The sequence below is a fragment of the Xenopus laevis genome, chromosome 1L (genome assembly GCF_017654675.1).
Source record: "Xenopus laevis strain J_2021 chromosome 1L, Xenopus_laevis_v10.1, whole genome shotgun sequence".
NCBI classification, from domain to species: Eukaryota; Metazoa; Chordata; class Amphibia; order Anura; family Pipidae; genus Xenopus; species Xenopus laevis.
This window is the reverse complement of record NC_054371.1, coordinates 46,520,656-46,532,848: the sequence shown is the minus strand read 5'-3', so window position 1 is coordinate 46,532,848 and position 12,193 is coordinate 46,520,656. Positions and strand designations below refer to the sequence as shown.

The following is a 12,193-nucleotide window of genomic DNA, read 5'->3' as shown; positions in this document are numbered from 1 at the left end:
TTGTGCTATAATGCACAGCCGTGATGCTAACACCATTCTATCGTTGTTTTAGCTATAGCATCATCCCACTTATAATCAGTATTGTGACATGCACTCACCAAGTACTTGTCTATTGCAGAACAATACTGGAGTAAACTGCAGGAAATTGTGATTTTCTTTTATAAAAAAATGTTTATATACAGTACAAAGCCTATTTGTCAGCAAAATCCTACAATATGCCCTACAACTTTTATTTTCCAGTTAAACTATTGCACCATTGTTAATTTAGTTTATGCAGATTACTTAATTCTGGAGCAGCCAATCTGTCAATTTCCACTCTTTGCTGGAAGAAGAAAAAAGCCTTCTGAGAATGGAAGCTGAAGAACACAGCTGCAATTTCTATGCCATTGAATGATATCGTTTAGTAACAGATGAAAAGCCTGTGGCTCACTATGGGAGGCAACAAATGATGGCCAGCAGGTAATGTTAAAGTCACTACCTTCTCCTATTAAGGAGACTCATCAAAATATATGTTTTGTGCCTAAAAACAATACACGGTATTTAGCAAGCAGGTGCTGGGCAGAAATATACATTTATATGTTATATTCAAAAATGTTTGTAACTGGGTCAGGAAAGTAGAATTAGAGATCCATCCCATTAATATCACCACTCTCATCGTGGCTGTATTTGTTTCAAGTTATGAAGCATTTCTGTGTTCAAGACGTAGGTAGATGATAATGGGACATATAAGACAATGCCAGTTTAATGGCCACACACACTACATCCCTGCTCTAGGGCCTATGTTACAGTACTGGGATTGATTTTTGGTAACAGCTAACAAACTAGGGGCTGGTTCCAGGGCTTGGTTAACAATAAAAAGTCTGACTACCCTTGCCGTGGAACACACTATTTACTCCTTTCTCCTGTGCACTCAAACCATGCAAGCAAAACATAAAATTCCATTTACCTCAGTAGGCACACGAGGGGGGCTCTCTTGATAACAATCCAATATCTTTTTAGGAGGCTGGTGACAGACACAGAATGAAATGAAGAGGTGAGGAGATGACATGGAGAATAATAATGAGAAAAGAACATTACAGGACAAATGAAGAATGCTACACATTAGTATAATGACTGTGATATTCAAGGCCTATCTTTTGTACATTGTTAAGAAATGTAACTACAGTGGTATTTTTTAAAGTAGTGTTAGCGGCTGGTATATGAAATGTTGCCATGCAAACCATACAAAAGCATAAAACACGCAATTGGCATTCTTCATTTATTTATACAATAGTGCAACAGCAAAGTCATTCAGTGCATCAAACTGCGCTCAGTTAAGCAAACACACGTGATGTAGCAGTGAGACTAAAGTGATAGTGACAAAGGTTCCTGATGAAGATGTACTGTATAAGTAGGTATGAGCACCAGTCTCCATTGACAGCCCCCAGTGTAATGTGAATTATATTAGCTTATCTACTGATGAAACTATCTGTGTACTTCTACTGGGACCTAGAGACCCAGACTGTTTGAAACTTGCTTTAAAACATTTATATAGGAAAATAAAAGTACCTTGGACACCTCTTCTCAATTCAGACTGCAGTTTCATGTGAGCAGGCTCAAGTTATTACTAAAATTAATGTAACCATGTGATTTTCTCATCCTAAACATTAATTTGTGCGTCTTTGAACCTAGAAAGGTCATCGCTGACCACTGCTTGACTGTTACCTCTTCTTCATCTTAACATAGTAAGTTAGGTTAAAAAAAAAGACATGTCCATCTAGTTCAACCTTTTCTGTCTATATATAACCTGCCTACCTGCTAGTTGATCCAGAGGAAAGCAACCCCTTCAAATCTGAAGCCTCTCTAATTTGCCTCAGAGGGGGAAAAACTACTTCCTGACTTCGAGATGGCCAGTCCCTGGATCAACTTTGTACGAAGAGCTATTTTCAATAACACTGTATTTTCTCACTTGCTAAAAAGCCATCCCCTTCTTAAAGCTATCTAATGTATCAGCCAGTACGACTGATTCAGGGAGAGAATTCCAAAACTTCACAGCTCTCACTGTAAAGAACCCTTTCTGAATACTTAGATGGAACCTCCTTTCTTCTACTAGGAATGGGTCAGCTGGAAGGACCTACTGTAAATAAAGCATTTGAGCGGTTATTATGTGTGCAAACAACCCCAACTTGGCCAATCTCTTTTCATAACTGAGACTTTCCATACCATGGACCAGCTTAGTTGCCCTTCTCTGGACCCTCCCCATTATAACTGTATCTCATATGAGCACTGGAGCAATGCTACATTTTAGATATAAAACAATAAACGAGTGCCTTAACCAGTACACCTGGAAATACATTTTTAAAGGGTAGTTGTCTAAAGTGAGCACTATCAATAACAAAAACAACAATTCCTCTATGCAGACAAAGCAGTAAGGACTATTTAGAACAAAAGACTGTTTGACTGAAGAGCTAAAGTGCAAAATACAAGTGCCATGGCAGATAGATATATAGATAGTCTGAACTATGATTCTGCCTAATCCTAGGTTTATCCATAAATAAAGATGGAAATAATTTCTCGGAACCACCTGGCAAATCAAAAGATTTTTCACACAAAAGAAACACAGAAACAGAAGCTGACCACTATAGTATCAGTTACTGGAGCTAGTCGGAACCATACAAAAAGAACAAATATGCAGAGCCCTCAATCACACTTTACCCGTAGTCTGGTAACCCATAGTAACAAATCAGAGGATCTGTCTATCCCTTATTGACAGGGTTCAGAGTGCAAAAATCAGGAGAATACCACCACATTTACTGTACCTTGCATTCTGACCCATTCTGGAGCACAATGACCTGCACTTTCTGTAGAACTGTATCTGCAGAACTGTATCCATGAGGGGTGGGCATGTAGGCGTCTTTCCTCCTGTATCAGCCTAAATTAATTTTGTATTTTGCAAAGCTTATGCCATAATAGCAAAGATTGATTTTCTCTATAATACTTGCAATGAGCCTTATATAACAGTCTTTGCCTGGTCTACAATATAGTTCCTGTATTAGTGTGATATATAAACAAATAAGGAAATTAAAATGTAACATAGCAATTAACATGTGGCACTACGGAAAATCTATCTGTACATTCTGTACATAAAGCAATATATACTGTATATCTGTATGACTGGAGGTTTCACTCAGCTAACAGCAGGTTGAGAGCTTCCATACCAGATCAAAAGTAAGGTATTGAGAATTGCAAGTGCTACTATAGTTCACCCAAGCAAACAATTGCCGTTTACATACTTTACTATCTTTAGCTTCCTTTTTACATGCCATAAGAAAATGGCACATGTAACGTTTCTTAGGAAATGCCAGCAACTGGCACATGTGACTTTCCATCATATTGAATGGAAATCACTGAGCTTACGACACCAGGCACTATGAAAAGCATATGTATGCTCCAAAAGCATACGGGCTGGGGCCTTGCACGATCCATTGCTCACTTGTACCATGAACACCATGATGCTCATTATCAGTAATTGAATGCAATCTAAGGAAATTCACTGTTTTGACACTTTTCTTTTAACCCTGCCCCTGGACTAAATAAATATTACCCTTACAGTATAATAATTTTTTTTGCCATCAAGCTGGTCAACTCTTTTTTTGTGTGAAAAAACACCAATTTGCAGGACAACATGCATTTTTGGGGAAAAAAAAAATGAAAGAATGGGAAGAATTGCAATTTGAAGTGAAAATAAGTGAAAAAAGTGAACTGCAACCAGTAGTTTTTCCATAGCTATGACAATTATTAATTGTTTATCTTCACCATTTCTTATTGGATGAAACAGTACCTGCACATGGTAAAACAAGATGCTAGCTACTTTGTAGCTTTCCTGACCTAAGCAAATTGCATGAATCTGTTTGTTTTTAATCTCCTGATCTATAATGGAATGAAGGGAGTGTGTATAATTACCCAGATAACTGAACAATGCCAATAAATACACAAAGACCTACTCTGGAATTTGCTGAAATGAAACAGCTATCATTGTGATAAATGTGTTTTGGAACTACCCTTTCCTTACCAAGAATAAGTAAAAATGTGGTATTATTAACAATATGCTTTTCTTTGGCATGGATATATTAATTGAATTGTAATAGTCCACTAGATCTGACTGGCCAGTTTTTATTAGTCGTGTGACTTCCCTTGTGGATGTGACAATCACAGCTGAACCTTTGCTTCATTCGCAATTAAGGTGGGTTACTTGTCCTTCCGGACATACTTTTATGGGACACAATCATCTCCATCTATATTATGAGTGCCATGTTGGAAAAAAAACTCTCATGCAGGTTTGGGGTTCATGTGCAGATCGTGCATTTAAATATACTTAGGGCCAGTTCAGCTCCATTGTGCTTGAGCGCTTAAAGCAGTCAAATAAATTCAGACAATCTCACACTGATATTCTATGATAAATATGGTGATTTTTTTAAAAGATTTCCTGACAGTCAAAGTTTTAATATATCTCAAAACTGATCAATTTTTTGGATTCTCCAGATCTGCTCTTTAATGCAACAAAAGAAGGGCTGAAAATAAAATGAAAGCCATCTTGTCTTGTTTCCATTTATGCAAGTATTTCACAGTTTAGAGTAAATATTTTTCAATAGGCCCCTAAGGATGTTGTTTCCTAAACAGAGGGGCTAACAGAGTGAAATATGTGCTAGATATTCTTGCAATTATGTCTAAATGATATACCAGTGTTTTTTGGTTCAAGGGCCCTGAACAAATGCTAAACCTCCAAGAGAGCTTGGACTAAAAAAGGTCTGGTCACCGTTGCCCAAAGCTATGGATGGACAGCTCAGTGAAGGTTAAGGTGGATAAGATTTAGGTTGTCCTAGATATTACTGCAAACTTAAAGTGACTAATATTGTTACAATGTAAATGGGGGCTCAGCCTAAATGCTGAACTAGAAAGAGAATTATGAACCCAAATAATTTCAAAACCACTGCAAGAAAATAGAAGCCCTTCTCACATGCTGATTTAGCCCTCAGCAATCCCATGCAGCTTGTAGATCTTTGGGAGCTGTATTGTCTAAACATTTGGATGGGAGCAGTTAGGGTTGCATAATTTAGGCCTTTATATAAGAAATTGTATTGTTCTATGTTGAGGCTGAGTACCTAGACTCTGCCATAATAAATGAATCCATTACCCTTCAGATCAGGATAATGATTTGATGGTTCTGAGTCACAAGCAAGCTACTGTAGCACGTGGTGGCAGTTAATGTGCAATGGGGTGCTACATAAAATGCATGTCATTACCTCTTTGAGGTTAGCTTTTCCTGCCGCCTACTGTAAGCATTAGTACCTAACCTCACTTACCGGCCTTCCAAATTCCAGCTCTGAAAAGAATTTGTACCATGGCTCATTTTCTAAATCTATCTCATCTGGATTAATGCGCCCATTCTGTAGCAGGAGGGAAGGAGGAGGGAAGGAAAAGATTTGCTAAGAAAGAGGTGGAGATTACAAGTAATAAACAAAACAAAACAAAAAAGAACAGTATGGGGAAATAAGATTATTAACAGGTTTGCTCATGGGGGGGGGGAAATAATAAGGAGGTAGATGTCATAAAGCAGGGAGATCTATCTGCTGCACTCCAGATGAACTACAGCTTTCTTATATGCCGTTGGAATACTAAAAATTGAGCACAACAACTGGAGAGTCAAAGGTTATATAACAACTTTTACAAAATATAGCAATGACTTTTATCAACATATTTCTTTCTAAAGCACCATGTAATGCTGGGGGCCCAGGGTAAATAACCCCTATGCCATACTCTAAAACCAGGCTAGCATCAGGAGGAACACGTCCCATTCCATCAAACAGTTTCTACTGAATGTTATCTATTTCACAGGCTTCTCATCCAAGATAAAGCAGGCACCCAGTTACCAATTGGGATATACCAAATCAAAATTCAGTTTGGGTCCTGGGCAAAATCTAAACTTTTTTTTCAGGCTTCAGATTCAGCCAAATCCTGAGTGTCTGGTAGATTCAAATGTGAACCATAAATGTTACATAGCTTAGATCACTGGACAACTGAAGCTGTGGTTTTTTTAAAAAGTTGCTAATTTGTACATGCAAAGAAGGCTTCGGATTCATGTTGGGATTCAGTGAATGATTTCTAGTGGATTGGGTATTCAGCTGAAACCTAAAATTGTGGATTATGTGTATCCCTAATTACCAAAAAGCACCATTATTCTAATCAGTATGTTATTGGCTCATTTTGCCTACTGATGAATGGGCTAAACCGGTGTATGAGGTGCACAAAATGACACTATAGTTTCCAGACTAGAATAAAAGGTCTGAAAAAACCCTGCTCTGTGCTGTTTTCAGATCAACATGGGGAGATAAGAGTCAAATTAAAGAAATTCTACATAATTACAATGGGTCAATAATGTAATTATTGTATACAGCAAAGCTTGGAAACAAAGCCAATTAAAATCCAATAGAACTCATTAGGGAAACAAGTATTTCTCAGACAAATGAAAGCCTCAAACAAATGAGTTGTAATAAAGCAATGCAGTACAGCGGAGTCCTGGAAATATGTCTGCTGCCCTCTCTGGGTCTGTAACCACCACCCACTGCACCAAAGCGCAGACCAATATGGACTCACATGCCTTTGCCATTCTGTTCCAATAAGCCACACCTTTTTATTTGTATAATTTTAGCCATAGAGATTTGTACCTTCTGAATTCCAAGGCTGTTATTACCAGGATTTATCTTAGTATGATGCTCTCAATTCAAACACATATTAGTGGAGAACCCTAATGCCTGATTTTAAATGAATGTATGTGTACCTAGGTCACTTGCAAGACACACAAACACTTGCAACACAAGAAGCCTAAGAATTAAGTAAGCCTATAGGAAACCAAGCACACGTATGAATATATTAGAATGATTCTATACAAAAACCATGTACCACCTTTGTATAGCCTGACCCAAATGCACCAATATACACTGATCTTTCACAAATGCCAAGATGGACAATGTGATTGTGCCTTTCAGATGTTCAAATAACATTGCCTTCTGTCCCACTGATACACAGTACAGATTGGGCACTTACAGCCTTGCAAGGCCTGCCAGAATTTAGTAGATTTAATGCTGTTACCAAAAAGCAAACTGATATATACAATACGAAGAAGTTATTTATCTTACTGTCAAATATTTCTTGGCCTCTTAAGTGGTTGATGTTTTGAATAAATAAGGTGCAGGAAAACACAAACAAAACATTTTGTTGACTAATGGTACTTAAAGCCTAAGAACAATTTCTTCTTACATGAAGGAAATGTCTGTTTTTCCCTGTGCTTGCCTTGATTCTGCAGGATGATTAATGGGGCATCATTCGAAGCAAATTAATTGGATACAATGACATCTCTGTGCAACTCTGGGCTAAGGCAATTGCTTGCATACTCTCTATAGATAGATGCCCACAGCAGCACAAAGGCCAAAATTCCTGCAATTTGGCATCACAGAATTCCAGGAACGGATTACCTACATTAGAATTATCCATATCGCAGCCCTACTGGTGCTATATATAATTTAGTCTGTGGGACAAGACTATACTCCCACGCCACTCACTTCCAGTTAAAAACTACAGAGACTCTTGGGAAATCTCAGACATGTCATTTATATATTTTTCTTTTCAATTCAGTGTTTATGTCATTTATATTTTCATATATTTGCTTTTAGAAGAAAAATACAGTCAGCTGTTTATGCACGGGCTGTAGAGCAAACATGGCTTGGCAAAACTCCCAGGTTATTCTCAACTTTTAAACAAACCACACCTGCTGTGCTGTACCTTTAATTATGGAGTTTCCCACATCAGCTGAAATTGGAATGAAAAATAAACCGCAGGTTGGCATCAGACATTTCTTTAGTAATGGAAACATTTAAGGCTGCTTATTCATAACGATAGCACACCTTTCACCTAGCTTAGATTTTAACCCTTCAACTTATACAAAGTGACTATGGTCTTTTGGCTATCCTATTTTAAAAACCACCCAAATGTGGACTGCACCATTTCTCAGCTGTCTATGCACCCCATTACCTTTTGGGGATTTGAAATGTAAGACAGTAACCTAGAAAAAGTATGTTTATTAGATAAAATAGATGCCAACCCGCTAATCTCACTTTAGAAAGTCGCAACATCACGTCAGATGCATACAGTGTGAAACAAAGTTCCCTCCATACTTATTTTTACATCTCAGTCAAATAAACTGATGACAACATATGTGACCTAAGCAGAGTGTAAGAAGTTTGGTGTATTTGAATTGATGGTGCCCAGTGTATCAGAATGATGCTGTCAATACCCAAGCTCAACTTCCGATTAAACATTCTGAAACCAGGGAGTTTTTTAAAAGGACAATACTTGAGATTTTTTACACTCCAGAATACACAGTAGACTCTTAAGGTCAGAACGAAAACCTTGTTTAGGTTAAAACATAAAATAGCCAATGTGAAGCCAGGGAACTTTCATTTTTTTTTAAGACTATTATATTTGTCTTCTGTATGATTTGTTGTCGTACGAGTATATTTTTCAAAAACACAGAAAAACTATATTAAGATGAATCCTAAGTAAAGGCCTGCTTGGAATCCTAAGGTGCAGAATTATTGTAAGTCACAGTTTAATACAGATACTCATGTTAGATATCCAGGCATAAAGATTGCCCTTTTAACTCTCTAAAATGGCGCTCATTCTTTCTGAATTTGATTTGCAGTTCAGAAAAACTTCATCTATCTCGAAGAGCAATAAAAAAGTCAGGCATAATTATTGCATATTTTAACAAATCTAAACATAATTTTCAAATAAAATCTCTGTAAAAGTATATGCATGAAAATGTATTTACATTTTTTTTGTTCATCTTAAAAAAATATAATTTAAAGGGATCCCCATAAAGACAACTACATGAGCATTAACTACATGAGCGTAACTACAAAGGAATCAGACCCTGTGGCTGCAGGAGAGCCCAAGAGGTATAGGGGGCCCCATGAGGCCCAAATAAAAAGCAATTTCAACATATATTGGTAAACCAGGACAACCTCTGGATATGTTGGGGCCCTAAAATTTATTTGCTGTGGGGCTTGCAACATCTAGTTATGTTATTGTGTCCACTTGAGGCCAAGCTAATATTACCATTTATGCCTCATACATATTCATAAAAATATTAAACAAGTTCCTAATAAATGACAACCTACCATATGCACAATACTACTGAACTGCACATACAATTTAGATTGGACTAAAATAGAATTGCTATTTAGTCCAGGATATAGTGGACCTTTTTCAATAAGTGGCTGCATAGCTGGATATATAACATTGGTTTGTTTCTGGGGGAAGATTAGCACGCATGGGAAGGGAAAAGTATAGGGGAGTGTAGAACAATTATGAGACAAGAAAATAAAGTAATTAATGAAAAAGACTGGAAGGGTTATATTACTGAAGAAACAGATAATAGTGGAAGTTGTAGTGTCTGACAGCTTGATCCTTTTTTTTTCCTCCCCTGTTGAACAGCTTCTCTATGCAATCATGAGAATGAACTTTGAACTTATAAAAATCAAATGAAGACTTTCAGTTGTCTGGTGTCTCTTGCTTTCTTTAGAGGTTAAGAGCATTATTGCATTACGCTGCATCTGCAGTTAAACACTTTATAAACTAACTATACCAAACAGAGTTCATAGTAGGATATACAGTATACTGCAATGCTCATAGATGGACTAAACAACCTTAATAAGCAAGGTGAGACAGAAGACTATTTGGCCTCTATAGTTAAATACTACTGGTTATTTCACAATTACTAAAAATAGGAATCACTGGGCCAACAAAATCAATTGTCTTTTAAGGATCCCTTTGTGTTTGTCAGTCCACTGGGCTTTCCTATATACATGTATTATGCTTCTGTTCATACATAATTAAGACTAGTAAGGTCAAATAATTGAAATACCTCATGTGAAGTCAAATATAATTTGATCCTACATTTTATACAATATAAAAAGGTGTATAGAGACAGCTAGGCATGCATTTGACATCCTTGTTCGCTAAAACAAACCTGCACATAAGGACCAGGCTAAAAGTTTTTTCATCATGACAAAGTGTCAAACCATTACTTTTTGTATGGGGTCACCACATCACTTTTTCTTCACAAAGTCACACTGATGTAATCACAGTCAAGCTAATAGATTAAAAACAGCTTATGGTGCCCTAAATATATACGTATGAGATCGACATACACACATATCTAATATGCAGTGATTTAAACAGTTCATTCAGTCCGATCATTGGACCTTTGGCCCAACCAATTTGATATCCAAAAAATAGGCCTGTGTGAGTCCTCATTTCTGTTCTGTTCTAGGCAAAACCCTACAGCCTTGCATAGCAACCTGTACAGATGCCAAAGGGCTCATTTATGTAAAAAGGTAGTTCAGTCTTTTTGTCTGTAGTAGATATAATGTGCTACAAACTAAAGTATGTGCTCCGTTTTATGGAATGAGTGCTGTTTCAGATCATGCTCAGTTCTTACCGGCCGCTCATGTTCAAGGATAGATGATTTTCCAGGCTCATATTCAAAGATGCTTCTTGGTTCAGAGCGAAACATGCGGGTATCTACTTTTCTGTCAGGTGGTTCCCATTCATTCCTATATTAAAAGACAATTCTTACATTAAAAACAAGATTATTGTCTTTCTGCGGCAGTGTGCTTAGTTACAAGCCATTCCCAACTTAATTTCCGAAACTGTGGGTCGGGACCCCACCAATTACTTCCAATGTTGTGCCAAGAATTATTATCTAGAGGGAAAAAAGGACAAAGCTGCTAATATGAAATGCTGCTTACTGAATGACATTTACAATTTCAAAGGCGTCAGTAACATGTGAGAAAAAAATGTATGAAAAGCAAAAGCAAGCATACCTAATAATATTTAGCAAACTGAAATTGTTATGAAAATAAATACATCTATTACAGGTGCATTATTTAAAATGTAAATGTCCAGAAGACATAAAGGGCAGATAAAAGATACAGTAGATGGAGAGTGGAAGATAAAGCTCTATATGTGCCAAGTTGTGGGAGAACGTATTAAACCCATTCATCACCATCTAAGTCTCAATGTATCATCATCTTGGAAATCTATAGTCTTTGGCCACTGACCAATAAATGACTGATGCTTGGACTGGAAAGCTTGCTCTTGCTGTTCTATTAGCTTGAGATGCAAAACACGGTTTTGTTTGTCATTTATACCTCTAACTAAGCATATTGTAAATTATCATGAAGTCGGCCCTACATAAGAATAAAACTTTTCGACACACTGGAATTTCTTCATAAATCTGATAATAGATATTATTTTACATTTTTGGTTTAGCCTTACAACAAGACATATTTAAAATAAGAGATGACCCACCACGGGAGCTTTACTTCAATGATATTTGAAGATGTTTTTCAGATACCTTCTAGATCATGGGCAATGAGCAAAGTAAGTCCAACCCCAAAGACTGCCACCCATTTTGTAGAATTAACATTGCTCATAGCAGCACTTAAATAAAAAACAAATAAATGTAACTATAATACAACTTACAGTATGTAATAGGTGGTAAGAGCAATTCAGCCAGAACAATACTGCAGTAACACACTCTGAATAAAACACAGGTTTTTCAGAAATGGATCTAAGGTTTCATGATGCATACTTATCAAGAGAGGATTGTTCCCGTGGTCTATGAGGCACAGCTGGAGGAGGCACAGGAACAGGAGGAGGAGGAGGAGGAAGAGGGGACGACTCTCGGAATACATCAGTGCCATTGTCTGAGACACTTTTAGAGAGAGGCCGGTATGTATGTGTCTTCGCAGCAGGATGTGAAAACGTCGGAAGAGTTGCACTGTAATTATCTATTGTTGCAAATAAACATACACAAATCTGGTCAGTAATCATGTTTGCATATGATAACAAATATGGAATTTCAATGTATTATTTCACTCCCTGAGCTATAATCCACAATTGGGGGATAAAAATATCTTGGTCATGAAGCCCTGTCCTACTACTGCTCTCTTTATGGTTTCCAGGCTATTCCTACTTAGTCTATATTTTATCTACAATGTTAAATATTAAATGGCCACTGTAACATGTTTCTGTTGAATTGTGTCATGCACTGGTTGATCACTTTGCTGGTTTTGTTATCTTTCTGTCCAGC

General features: G+C 37.1%; 1 protein-coding gene across 9 annotated transcripts in view; it reads right to left on the bottom strand.

The window, feature by feature from the left end:
- Positions 1-12,193, bottom strand: part of LOC108698663 (sorbin and SH3 domain-containing protein 2) — a 164,802-nt gene that overhangs the window by 32,828 nt on the left and 119,781 nt on the right. For 5 of the 9 annotated variants that reach the window (XM_041589046.1, XM_041589047.1, XM_041589051.1 and 2 more), the window contains 4 exons: positions 11,693-11,891; positions 10,538-10,652; positions 5,343-5,426; positions 947-1,003 (listed from right to left, as the gene is read on the bottom strand). In XM_041589046.1, coding sequence (XP_041444980.1) covers positions 947-1,003; positions 5,343-5,426; positions 10,538-10,652; positions 11,693-11,891 — 455 coding nt within the window. The remainder of the gene's footprint in view (positions 1-946; positions 1,004-5,342; positions 5,427-10,537; positions 10,653-11,692; positions 11,892-12,193) is intronic. The other 4 variants (XM_041589050.1, XM_041589052.1, XM_041589049.1 and 1 more) reach the window with 1 other exon arrangement.